The sequence below is a fragment of the Orycteropus afer genome, unplaced genomic scaffold (assembly GCF_000298275.1).
Source record: "Orycteropus afer afer isolate SDZICR_OR568_19922 unplaced genomic scaffold, OryAfe1.0 scaffold00174, whole genome shotgun sequence".
In the NCBI taxonomy this organism is placed as follows: domain Eukaryota; kingdom Metazoa; phylum Chordata; class Mammalia; order Tubulidentata; family Orycteropodidae; genus Orycteropus; species Orycteropus afer.
This window is the reverse complement of record NW_006921761.1, coordinates 3,120,973-3,134,573: the sequence shown is the minus strand read 5'-3', so window position 1 is coordinate 3,134,573 and position 13,601 is coordinate 3,120,973. Positions and strand designations below refer to the sequence as shown.

At 46.7% G+C, this 13,601-nt stretch overlaps 1 protein-coding gene across 1 annotated transcript in view; it reads left to right on the top strand.

The window, feature by feature from the left end:
- RECK (reversion inducing cysteine rich protein with kazal motifs) overlaps positions 1-13,601 on the top strand; it is a 101,754-nt gene that overhangs the window by 20,053 nt on the left and 68,100 nt on the right. The window contains exons 3-6 of the mRNA XM_007947004.2: positions 3,138-3,212; positions 4,085-4,121; positions 7,372-7,457; positions 9,117-9,164. Coding sequence (XP_007945195.1) covers positions 3,138-3,212; positions 4,085-4,121; positions 7,372-7,457; positions 9,117-9,164 — 246 coding nt within the window. The remainder of the gene's footprint in view (positions 1-3,137; positions 3,213-4,084; positions 4,122-7,371; positions 7,458-9,116; positions 9,165-13,601) is intronic.

The window sequence follows — 13,601 nt, the reverse complement described above, 5'->3', positions numbered from 1 at the left end:
GTGGACTCTGTGGATCATAACAAATTATGGACAAGATTGTGAAGAGTGGGAGTTCCAGAACACTCAGCTGTGCTCATGAGGAACCTGCACGTAGACCAAGAGGCTGTCATTTGAATAGAACACAGGGGTCCTTCATGGTTTAAAATCAGGAAGGGTGTGCGTCACGGTTGTATCCTTTCACCATACTTACCCAGTCCATATGCTGAGCAGATGATCCAAGAAAGTGGACTGTATGAAGAAGAACATGGCATCAGGACTGGAAGAAGACTCGTTAAGAACCTGCGATATACAGATGATACAACCTTGCTTGCTGAAAGTGAAGATGACTTGAAGTACTTACTGATGAAAATCAAAGACTACAGTCTTCATTTCAGTATGGATTCCATATACCTCAACATAAAGAAAACAAAAATCCTCATAACTGGACCAATGAACAACGTAAACGGAGAAAAGATTGAAGTTGTGAGAGATTTCATTTTACTTGAATCCACAGTCAACATTCAGTGGAAGCAGCAGTCAAGAAATCAGGTGTCATATTGCAAGGGGCAAATCTGCTGCAAAAGACCTCCTTAAAGTGTTAATGAGCAAAGATGTCACTTTGAAGACTAAGGTGCCCCTAACGTGTTTTCAGTTGCCTCATTTGCATGTGAAAGCCTGACGATGACAAGGAAGACCGAAGAGGAGTTGATGCCTTTGAACTATGGTATTGGTCAGGTATACGGAACATACCATGAGTGCCACAGCAAACCAGTCTGTCCTGGAAGAAGTGCAGTTGGAATGCTCCTTGGAAGCTAGAGTGGCCAACTTCATCTCAGCTCCTTTGGTCGTGTTGTCAGAAGGGACCATTCCCTGGAGAAGGGTATCATGCTTGGTAAGGTGGAGAGTCAGCGAAAAAGGGGAAGGCCCTCAACGAGACGGACGACACCGGGCTCAAGCACAGCAAGGATTGGGAGGCTGGGGCAGGACTGGACAGCGTCCGTTCTGTGGTGCGTTGGGTCAGCATGAGTTGGACATGACTCCGTGGCACCTAACAACAGCAGCAGCTGCTCCTCAGGAGAAATGTGCAGGTTGCTTCCGTAAAGATTATAGCCTTGGGAACCATATGGGCAGTTCTCTGTCCTATAGAATCACAGTGCATTGGTGTGGCAACACTGGGTTTGGTTTTAACAGGTTTTATGTATAAATTACGAGTCAAAACCAAACCACACTCATTGCCGTCGAGTCGGATCTGACTCATAGCGACCCCTCCTGGGGTTTCTGAAGCGGTATCACTACGGCAGTAGATTGCCCAGCCTTCCTCCCGAGGAGTGGCTGGTGGATTTGAACTGCCAGCCTTCTGGTTAGCAGTCAAATCCCTTACCCACTACGCCACCAGAGCTCCCAAATTATAAGTACTGATTTAAAAAAAAAAAAAAAAACCCACAATATTGTTATCACTTCTTAACAAATAAAACATTCAACTATCTCGTCACTGTTCAAATTTCTTACTCGGTTCTTTTTTTTTCCCCCCCAGTTTATTCAGGATCCAAGGGCATATATGCATTTCAGTTGGTTATATGTCTTTTCAGTTTGATCTATATGTTATCCTTAGTTTATTCGGTGAAGAATTGGGTCATTTATCCTGGCGAGTCTCCCCCAGTCTGCATTTTGCTGTTTGCGCCCCGTTGTGTCATTTATCTCGTGACTCTTAGCACCTGGTAGATTTAGAATGGAGCCGAGTGATGGGACTGCGTCGTGCTGAAAACATGCTCTCTCTGTGCAATCCAATACGGCAACCACCATGTGCCTTAGAAATGTGATTCAAGAGGCTGAGGCACTGATGTTTAATTTATTTCATTTTAGTTGATTGCTGTTTAAATAGGCACACATGGCTGATAACTGCCTTACTCTGTCCAGAGGCTTGGTTAAAATCGGGCGAAGTTGGTTGTTTTTTGTTTGTTTGTTTGTTGGTTTCCGCAAGACTTTCTCATAAATGGTATTGTGTCTGGTTGTCTCTGTAATGTTAGTAACCGTTTTTGATAGTTGTCTCAATGCATTGATTCACAGAGGTTGCAAAATGGTGATATTACATCTTTTTTCAATTCTTAATTGTAGCTGATGGTTTTGGAGAAAAATGGCTACTAAATAAATTTAACTGGAGATAAATCCATTTGCATTGCCCTTAGCGTTCATGGATTTTACAGACTCAGCTATTTGCAGGTAACCATGTAAGTCTGTTGGAGCTCTGGTGGCGTAGTGCCTAAGGCATTTGACTGCTAACCAGAAGGCTGGTGGTTCAAACCCCCCAGCCACTCCTCACAAGGAAGGTTGGGCAATCTACTTCCACCGAGATACCTAGCCTCAGAAACCCAAGGAGGGGTCGCTATGAGTCTATCTGATAATACGTAACGGTTTATAATTTACTGAGGCCCCAGCTAGTGCCTAAGGCATGTGACTGCTAACCAGAAGGCTGGCGGTTCAAACCCACCAGCCACTCTTCGGAAGGAAGGTTGGGCAGTCTACTTCCGTAGTGATACTGCCTCAGAAACCCGAGGAGGGGTCGCTATGAGTCGGGTCCGACTCCACGGAACAACAGCAACAACAACAAAGCTTTGGAGGTGGGCCATTCAGCCTCGTGAGTGAACCTTGTCAGTCCCTCAGCAGCTGTATCAGAAAAGAGCTTTGTCCTTGTTTGTTTGGGGACATTCTGTGCCAGGATGCCATTCACAGATTTGGTCTTCACCAGCGTCACGGTTATAATCTGTTGCCTTGTAATCAGGTGACTCAAGGCATTCTGTGGAACAGTTTTGAACACGTGTGTCTCCTTTTCCCTCCTTTTCTGTTTTCTCCTCACTTTCAGTCCTCTTGACAATCAGCAGCCTGGTTTTCTCCTGTTTCGTGTGTCATCAGAAAAGGGTCTTGAGCTGCTGTACTTGAACTTTCTTGATTATTTGCCAAACTAACCAACCTTTAAGTAACTTTTATACAGCTGAATTTAAAACTATTCAAAGGGTTTCCATTATTAAAGTAAGTTGGAGAATATTCTAGAGAACGGATGTTTTAGACTTACTTAGAGGGTAAGTCTTACTTCTTGTTTCTGTGGGAAAAAATGGTACAAAACGTCTTCTTTTTTTTCTTTTTTTTTTTTGGTGAAATAGATTTTCTCCTCAAAAAGCGAGTCCCGCCTGAAGCATCTGTTGCAGCGAGCCCCCGACTATTGCCCGGAAACCATGGTAGGTCTTCTCAGCTCAACTTGGGTCGCTTTTGCATAGATGAAGCCATGTGTTAAGTGACTTTGATTTAGCAAAATTGTACATGTTAATGGGGCTTGTGGTTAAAGTGAAAGGTTAGATTTAATTGTATAACTTTAGAGGATCTTCACACTGATTGCTAGGTAGAGCATCACTTTTCTTCTTGATTGTCTATTCTGTGTTGTGGGTCCAAAAATAGTCTTAGATGTTAAATTCCAGGTTTCACGTTTCATTGTAGTATTTTATCTGGAATTTGGAATTTATTTATTATTGTGTCTTGACCAATTTTATGAAAACCGTAATAATGGACTCATACATATTTTGAATTTGAAAAGACGAATTTGGGGTGAGGAGAAACGTGTGGCTTCTCAGCATTCCTGTGTTCCCCGCTTCCTGTGTCCTGTAGACCCTTTGCCCATGGGCTGAACCCCGTAACTTAGAAGGGCTCTAACGCTAGGATGGTCCTCAGTGTTAGGAATATTCCACAACACTTACCCCAAGGAGGTCTGAGCGCACGTGACAGCCTCTTCAGAAACGGGGGCTTACATTGTGGTTGGGGAGTGGGTCGAGTTGCTGAGCCGACGGTTCCGGTTCTGACACTTAGTGTGTGTGCTTGGAAACTGCTTCCAAGGAGCATCCTGAGGAACCAGACTCATGGGAAGATGGAAAAAGGGCAAGCTGTGCTTCTGCATCTAAGCTTTCTTCTCTTCCTGCAAAATCGGACACTGTGTGTACAGTCCGAGAACATTGTATAAAGACAGCCGTGATCAAATAAGCTAGATAAGATTTCTATAGAAATGCCACATGTAGAAAGTGGTAATCTACATAAAAGTCTTTGGTGATTACTCTTTTAGGTTGAAATCTGGAGTTGTATGAACTCGTCTTTGACAGGTAAGCAGGAGGAGCTGGGCGGCCAGTACTTTTTGCCGTTTTTAATTTCACTGTGATTTGGGGGAAAGTTTACAGAGCACATTCATCTGCCGCACAGCAGCTCACATGCCCTTTGTCCCGTGACATTGGCTGCCATCTCCCACAGTGCGACAGCTCCCCTCCCACTTCCTCCCCATAGGTACCTCTTCCCTGGGTCCTTCCCTCCGTGCACTCCTGCCCCCGAGCGGTCTCCCTGTGCACGCACAGCCCTTCTGTCCTCTGGGATTGCGCTCTCCAGGGAGTGTGTCTGCCTGATGTGAATGTCCAGCTCACAGGCCTGTCTTCTGTTGGTCAGCACTGTCTCCATGAGAACTCGTGAGGTGCTGCAGTCTGCCATCATGCCTGTCACCTGTGGGTGACCTCGAGGTGCTGGCCTCTCTTCCTTTCACCGCCCACGTTTTCAGATGCGTCATGTGTTTGCTTTTACTCAGCCCTTGACATTGCACTCGTGTGTCCGCTTCTGCCCTTCTCTTGGAAGTGCCCCGTGGAAAGTCATCAGGCTCTTGGTTACTGGATCTTAAGCTTCATCTTACGCGTGCTCTGTTCACTTTCCCGTCGCACTTGGCACTGCCGATGGCTCCGTCCTTGTGAGTCCCCCCTGGCCTCATCACCTCGTTCTCTTTAAGGACTGGTTACCCCGTGCCTCGTCCTCTTGTCTCCATGCCCACCTGGTAATCTCGTCCCTCCCTAAAGTGTCAGCGTCTCCCCTCTGGGAAGGTTCCCGACTAGTAGTCGTCTCCACCTGGAACACTGCATCCAGGCGGCGTCCCAAGTACAGATCCAAAATCAGGCCGTCTGACGCCTGCCCTTCCGTGAGTGACCGCAGACCAAACGCTCCCGTTGTCTTTGGTACCTGTTTCTAGCGCCACCAGCAGAGCTTTGCGTCTGTCCTCTGTACGCCTAGTTCAGGCCTTGATTAGTACAGTCTTGGGAGAGATTATGTAACGATCTTGTAACTGGGGACTCCCATGTCAGTCTGTCCTCCACACACCTTCAAAAAGAATCCCTCGGTGGACATCACTTCCATCGGAACAAAGCCGAGCTCCCCAGCCTGACGTTCAAGGTCATTTGTCCTCCTGCTTAAAGCTAGTACCTTGAAAAAAAGAGTATGTTTCGCATGTCTCTGGATTCTGAGGGCTTGTCACACTGTTTCAAGTTCCGTTTCAGACAGGCTGCACTAGTTGCCTTCCTGAAATTGCCGCCTTCTTGTCTGTTCCCCTAGTTAGCCCTCTCCCTAGTGTCTTGGAGTCCCACACACACAGTTCCTGCCAAAATACCCCTAATGGGATGAATTGTGGGTTAGCCGTTTCATAGCCTGCAGGGCACTGACAGGGGGCTCAGTAACGGAAGCTTGTTGAGTCATATTTCCAAGAGGCCACTGAGCGTACCGACCAGCATTTGCTGAGCTATTGGAACAGTTTGCGGAGTTCATGGCCTGCACGGATTCCATTCAGAAGTCTTTGGAAAACGTGAAGGTTCTGAACAGCAAGCGGTAAAGACTTAGAGAAAGGTAGTCACGAGGAGCTCTGGTGGCGTGGTGGTTAAAGCACTCAGCAGCCACTCTGCAGGAGAAAGAGGGGGCAGTCTGCTGCCATAAAGATGGACAGCCTCGGAAACCCTATGGGGCAGTTCTGCTTTCTCTTTTAGGGGCACCGTGAGTCGGGGCTGACTCAGTGGCAGTGGGGTTTTTGGTACAGTAGGCGCTCTGGTGACGTCGTGCCTCAGGCACTTGACTGCTAACCAGAAGGCTAGTGGTTCAAACCCACCAGCCACTCTGCGGAAGGAAGCTTGGACAATCTACGTCCATAGAGATACCACCTCGGAAACCCAGGGAGGGGTCACTGCGAGTCGGGATCAACTCAACGACCGTGAGTTTTGAGGCAGCGACAGCAACGCTGGTTGGTGGGTTTAGCAGAGTGGCGTTGGGGGAGGGCAGCTGTGGCCCCTTACGCTCAGAAAGCACACGGGCACCCGGCGGCTTACCCTGGGCAGGGTTTGCGGTCCGTTTTTACAGCAGGGTGGCCTGCGTCTAATCTGCTTCTGAGTGCTTTATAGTTCTATCCTGAGAGCTTTCTCTCTGTGCTGTTTGTTTGCCCTCTTTGTTTTGTTTTTTAGCAGAACACGTCTGTTGTTTTATTAAGTCCTGGTTTCCTTTGGAGAACTGTTACCTGTTGCATTGAATCCATGACATTTTTCATACGTGAACAACAGTCTGTTAGTCTAAATGTGCATCTGCAGAGCCTCCGTGTATTTCAGGGAAACAGCATGGAGCGTTTTTTAAAGGAAGTGAGGTGAAATTCCCAACATCTCCACAAGCTTTAGTCTTCTTTCATAATTGTTGCTTGTATCTTCTAATTTTGACCTAGGGCGTTTCATTGATATTTTAACTACAAAAGGGGTCTAGAAAATACATTAGAATACCTTTTGTAATTTTATCATCTCTTAGAATCACAGTAATTTGTTGGAAAAAATGACCGCTTTGCATAAAATGAACCAGCTTAGTTTTCTTGCCCCATGATCAGGTCTCCACATCAGAGCCACGCCTGGCTCACAGATACTCCTGTCTGTCTGCTCTGTGTCAGTTTTTAAGTAAGATCACGAATTTTACTCTCTTTTAGGCATTTAGTATTTGGAATGCAGTAACACTCGTGGTTTTGTTTATTTGCTTGTTAATTACATTGGAAGCTCTGCCTCTGGCTCCGAGTGGAAGTGAGGATGGGGCCTCCCTGCTCCTCCTGACCTGCGCGCCCCTGGTGAAGGCCCTGCCAGGATGGGGTCTCCCTGCTCTCCTGACCTGCGCGCCCCTGGGAAGGCCCTGCCAGGATGGGGCCTCCCTGCTCCTCCTGACCTGCGTGCCCCTGGTGAAGGCCCTGCCAGGATGGGGCCTCCCTGCTCCTCCTGACCTGCGTGCCCCTGGTGAAGGCCCTGCCTGTCCAGAGGGAGAGTGACCTCAGCAGAGTCCAGAGTGGGAAGGGGCACAAGAGGGAAAGCAGAGGGACCTCGTGGTTATGTTGTGAAGTGCCCTGAGGAGACGCTTCCGTTGGCCGTGGGCGGGGTGGGGGCGGGGTACTGGTCCTGCACCCCTGCTGCCTCAGTCTTGTTCTCTGGACGCGGGCTCTGACTTCTGGTGGGATCCGTGGACCAGTCTGGCAAGCTGTTTGTGTCTGGAAGTACTTAATGACTGGTAATGCTTGGACGTTTTGTTTTTAAGGTGTGTTTCAGAAGTCTGACAGCTGGGTCGGCTTAGGCTGCTGTGAGCTGGCTGTGGCCTCGGAGTGTCGGCAGGCGTGCAAACAGGTGAAAGGGGCTCTTTGGCGGGGGGGTTGTCGCCCTGCGTCTGTCCTGGGCCCCACCCACCTCCGCTCTGGGGAGGTGGCCCACAAAGGCTGCGCACACGGCATTTCCTGCCCAGGTCATTCCCTTCTCCACCCGCTGCTTTCTCAGTCAGGGCCGCTCATGGGAGACTCTGAGCCATCACCTCTGCGTCTTTGCTCCCCTCTGCCGTGCGGAGAAAGAGTGTTACAGGAGCTGAGACCTCTGGTACTCTGTGTGGGGCCTGCTGAGTGGGTGCCGAGTGACCCCGAGCGGTCCTGTCCGTTCAGGAGGCGCTGGGTGAGGGCGGCCAGCACCGTTGACTTGGGCTGTTCTCACGCCTCCCTCTCTTTTGTCCTGAGTTTGCTCTGTGCAGACGCCCACACACCTGCTTGGCTCCCAAGGTGAGCACGATGCCTGCAGTGATGTGTGACCTTCCCTTTGTTGATTTGCGGTATCTCTGGTCCAGTTCAGCTTAGGCTCCTGAGCTCATCACTGTGTGGACTTGACAGTGGCCTTCAGAATGCTATGGGGAAAAGGAGCCTCCTGGCTCCTGAGACCCCAGCTGATGGGAATGGACCTAAATGGGACATTAGAAATGCCTGTTTAGATAGGCTGAGGCCACAGCTGGAAAGCCTGCCGTTAGTTTCTTCTTCTAGGACTGGTCCCTGGGCAGGAGTGTCTGAGGCATGGTCTCACTCTCCCACAGACCACTGCACTGTGATGCAGTTGCCTGAGCAACGCCCTTGGGGCAGCTCAGAGCATAGCCATGTGCTGCTCTCCTCCAGGCGCGGAGAGGAAGCCTCATTGTGGAGGGTTTGAGGGGTCATGAGTTTGCCTGTTCTGTCTCATGCCCTCTCCTTGCTCATCAGCAGGCCTGTTCTAAACCGCACAGACCTACGTGATAGACCAGGAGGAAGGGGAACAAGGCAACAGAGCCCCTGTACTTCAAAGTACATTTCTAACTGGGGACTGATGGCCTGTGGAAGAAGCCGTCTGCTCCGCGCATGTCTTTGAATTGTTTCATGGTCACATGTGGTTGGTAACTTGCTCACTGTTTCTCCGAGCATCTGCAGATGGGACAGTAATGTCTTCATCAGTTTACTAAGAAAATTGCGTGCAGTTGTTAATTGCCTGGCATAGTGACCTCCCCATCTTTGGTTTCTCTCCCTCCATTATAGATGGCATTTTTCTGAGGAAATTCAATAAGTTCAATGTCAGAGCCTTGAATAGGAAGGGTTAAAAAAAAAGCAAAATAGAAGTGCCTGGCAAAGCTTCACAGAACTTTTGCTGCAGAGTGAGAAAACGCTGAAACAAAGGCCTCTGATTTCCGTCCCCTTCAGAGTCAGCTAGTTTCTGAAATAACAGAAGGACCAAGTGAGGCGGTGTGAGATTAAAGCCAAGAGAGAGAGAGTGAAGGTCTAACATGTCCCGTGGGTCCTGGGGGTGATGTTTGTTTTAAAGAAATTGCATAAAATGTGTTGTATTTTATGAACTTTGAAATATTTGAGCATAAGGTTTCCTTGAAGAAATAAAGAATCCAACACTAACAGTTAATGTATACTTTATTAACTTGTGTTCTTTTTTTGTCCAGTTTGGAATACTATGTGTAATACATTAATGGAGAAATTTATTGGCTTTTAGGCATCTTCAAAGAATGACATTTCCAAAGTTTGCAGAAAAGAACATGAGGTATGAATTTTATTTAAAAAATTTGCATGAACTATTCAGATGTTACCAGACTTTATAGTATCACTTACATTTTAAAGATGAATTTATCTTCACACAAACTGCCTTTGACATTACACAGAATTCAGTCCTAACAAATGTGTCACTCACTTACTTAGAAATGTTATGACTTTAGTTTTAGATTTTTATTGAAATTAAGCATTAATTTTGAAGAAATGTCTAAACTCATATACAGATGACTTAACCTATAATGTTTTTATATAAAAGTAACTGGTTGTACCCAGGGTTGTGAAATTATAAAGTGTCTTTTTCCTGAGGTAGCCTCTTTTTGCCCCTTTTGCATATCCCTTGGCCCACGTGGGTGTCTATTTGTATAAACTATCTTTATTGTGGGGAAAAGTAACCAGAAAAACAAACCACATCTCTAGCGAAAGTGGCTTTAGACTTTCCTAGCATCTTGCATTTGAAAAAATACTCAACTGCAAAGGCAGTGATCAGCCCAGAGGACTCTTACCTCCCAGTGGGGGAATTTCGGGCTCCGTAGTATCTGGATGGGAGAGAGATTTTGAGGGGGGTGGGGGGGCAGGTGGGCAGGAAGTGGGTCACAAGATGGAGATAAGCGCAGAAGGTTGTCCCTGGTGGGAAGAGGCTCCTCACTGTAACTGTGTTCAGGTCCTAACACTGCATGGTTAAATGTGACAACATGAGTGTTGTTCGTGGTGTGTGAGGCCGTCTGATGAGGGGCACTTGAGGTGTGTGCCTCATTCATCATTTAACGTATAAACATTGGGATTCACATTGCTTTTAATAGTCTTTATTCTCTTGGGAAAGAAAGAACATTTTTCCTAACTATTTCTAGATTATAGTTCTGATTATATTTTTCCCCAAAAGCCTGTTAATTATCTCTATGAACATTTTTAAACTGGAGAATCTTAATGGTCTTTTGTCCCTTTGTACCATTTGCTAAGTTGTATCTGTTTGCTAAGTTATTTCTGTTTCTCTGAAGACAGATTTTCGAATTAACTGTAACTCTCTTCTCCTATTGAAAGGAACTTTACTGTAAGGAAGCAAAGGATCTTCCTTCCTTTGGTTTTTTTGGGTACCTCTCTTACCTAGCTTTGAAATGAGCAGCGGTGGTTTCTCTGAACCAGTAGCTAACTGTGCTAACTCCTTCTTTTCTCCCACATGGTGTCTGACACTGTCCGTCTCCTGTAGCCTGTCCTCCGTTACTTAGTGTGCTTCCTTCTCTTGTCTGGATTTCTCCATTGCCCTAGGAGGTCTGCCAGTGTGTGTTGATGAAGGACGGGCCGGGAAAGGTAAGAGAGACCAAAACTGTCCTGTGATGGAGATGCTAAGAGTAGTTCACAGTTCCAGGCCATCTTCTTTCATTTGGTCTAGGGTTAAGCAGCCATTCTCCAAATATCTGCATGCCAAGTGAGTTCTTTCATTTTCATATTAAAAACTAACCCTACAAATTACTCAAGATAATTCAAGATGCAATTTGATAGCTTAGCAATGAAAGGAGAGGCAAGTGCTTGAAGAGGTTCTGCATTAAGAAACCTAAATGACAGTTCCTGGCAGGCTTGTTGGAGTCGGGTCTAGAGACATCGCCTGTCCGTTAGAAGGTAAACTGAATGGGTCTGTGCAGTGCAGCCTCTTGCTACTGGATTGCTTGATTGTCAGCATCAGAATAATTTGGAAGACCAAGCTTTTACCGTCTTTCCCTTAACCCTGGCGTCATCCCTGGGGTGAACTTGCACGGATGTTAAACCATTCTCGTAGGCTTACAGTGTAGGGGTTGGCATGGACCCTGAAGGGTGGCTTTCTGCAGTTGGATAGAGTCAGAAGGAGCGGGCACGTTGGGAAGACCTAAAGATGTCCCCTTTGACGGGCTTCCGAAAGCATGGATTTAAAGGAATACGTGTTAAGATTTGTAGTGCCTCTGAGAGTCTGTTTCTTTTTAACCAAGCTAAGATAAACCAGATAAATGTGAAGTGTTGTTTATTTGATTGTGTGGGGACTGGGTTCTTTGTTATGTAAATCAGCAAGTATTTGCTGACTACTGAGAGGAGTTCCTGTGTTAAGGAGAGCACAGGCCTTGGAGACAGACCTAGGGTAGAGAGCTGCTTAAGCAACTTAGAGCTTAACTAAAGCATTTCACTACTAAAAAATTGAAATACTAAATTTTTAAAAACTCCCTTAAATTCTTCAAAGTACTAAATTTTATTTATTGAGTCAAGATAATTAAAATACATATTACGCACACAGGGCTCAGAGAATCCGACACCAGAGGGACCCTCGTGAGAGTTATCAGAGAAATTTTACAAAAGAGAGAGGCCTGAAAGGATTGGCAAGATGTGGTAAGCAGAGTGTGGGGCAGCGGCGTGTTAGCAGAAGTGCACATGGGTCGCGCAGAGGACGAAGAGGTGACGGTCCTGCTGGAACTAGGAATTTGTTCTTGGATAGGCAGCGTCGGATCAGGTCCTGGAAAGATCACATTTTGGGACTCAATCCATTATTAGTAGAGGAAGACAATGAAGGTTCTCTGATGGAAGACCAGCATAACGAACAGGTCCAAGATTTTAGAAAGCTTAAACTCTTAGTTACGTGCAGGCTAAGTTTTAGCTCCCCCAAAGCCCTGTGGGGTAGCACAGAAGACATAATGCCCAGAACTAAAATGATAGCAACAGGGTCAGGTGTCAGAGATTTGAAGGCAGAATCCGGCGCCAGAATGTGTTATGGTGAATTGAACATAGAGGTTGATGCTTGGGGAGAGAGAAACAACTCTCAGTGTTTATGCCTGGTTCCCTGGGATCTGTTTACTGTTCCTTTGAGCTGGAAGGGACTGTTTTAACCATTCTTTCTGGAAATAGGGTAGACTTGGTACCTAGACCAGCCCTCCTGATGGAAACAATTAAAATACTGGCTTGATATCCTGGAAAGAAAACATGTTCAGACCAAAACCTAAGCGCAGGCAGGAGCCCAGATACGTGGGCAGAGCTCGAAGGGAGACGTTAGCCTTGAGGGAGTTCGCTTATCGTTTCGTAGCTTTCCAATTCGTGGGGCTCAGGTCATGAGACAAATCCTAGGTCCTGAGTAAGGTGACAAATCTAATGGACGTTACCTCCTTTTCCCACCAATGAGTGTGGAGTCCCAAAGGACCTGTACCCTCAGGATTTGGGTGATCCAGAAATCAGCTCACCTTCTCCTGCTCGAGGATTCCAGGAAAATCGGCTCTCTTCAGCCTTACTGTTGTCTCCGTGTAGAGTTCATGGCTGTAGAAGCCGCCTTAAACTTGGGCTTGCAGTGCACATGTATCCAAGCTGGTGTTCATAAAACCTCAGGCTGAGAATTGATGTCAGGTTGTTCGGAAATGTTGGTGACTCTCAGGTACCCAAGAAAAGCAAACATGAATCCTCGCTGGAGGAACCAGTCTTCGTTCCAGGCTTCTCGGGACTTCCACAGTAAAGTTCTAAGGAAAGTGTGCAGCTTACAGTAGAGGAATTAGAAAATCCACCAAAAAAAAAAACGAGGCTTGTCCAACAGGAGCCGGCAGAAATAATAGTGAACAGAATCAAAGCTGAAGACACTCAGTGAAATTATTAGAAAATAGAAAATGTTGGTATGGTTAAGAAATAAAATAATCTTGAAAATATTAATAAAAAGCATATTTGAAAATGAACCGAAGAGAATTTCTAGAAAAGTATAATGCTTCAATGCAGTGGATGGGTGTTAGAGCACATGAGGTAATGTGAGGAAAGTTAGTGAACTAGGGGGTGGAACCGAAGAGATGAGATAAAACTATATGGAAGAGCAGCACAGTGGACATGAGGCTGAAAAGGAGTTTGGGAAATGTTATGTCGACTTTTGTCCCCTGAAAAAGCAAGTTGAAGTCCAACCCTGTGCCTGTGGTTCTGACCTTGTTTGTAAGTACCGTTTTTCTTTTGCTTACCAGTTAAGTCAGATGAGGTCATGCCGGAATAGGTTATGTCATAATCCTAATCCCTTCTGCAAGGTGTCTTATAAAAGAAGACACACAGACACCTCGTGACCATGGAACACACACACACACACACCCCACACAGGACGACAGAACCTCGTGACCATAGAACATGCACGCACACACTCCACACGGGATGACAGACACCTCGTGACCATGGAACACACACACACACACACACACACATCCCACACGGGACGACAGAACCTCGTGACCATGGAACACGCACGCACACACACCACACAGGACAACAGACAGCTCATGACCATGGAACACACACACACACACACACACACACCCCACACAGGACGACAGAACCTCGTGACCATGGAACACGCACGCACACACACCACACGGGACAACAGACATCTCGTGACCATGGAACACACACACACACACCCCACACAGGACGACAGAACCTCGTGACCATGGAACACGCA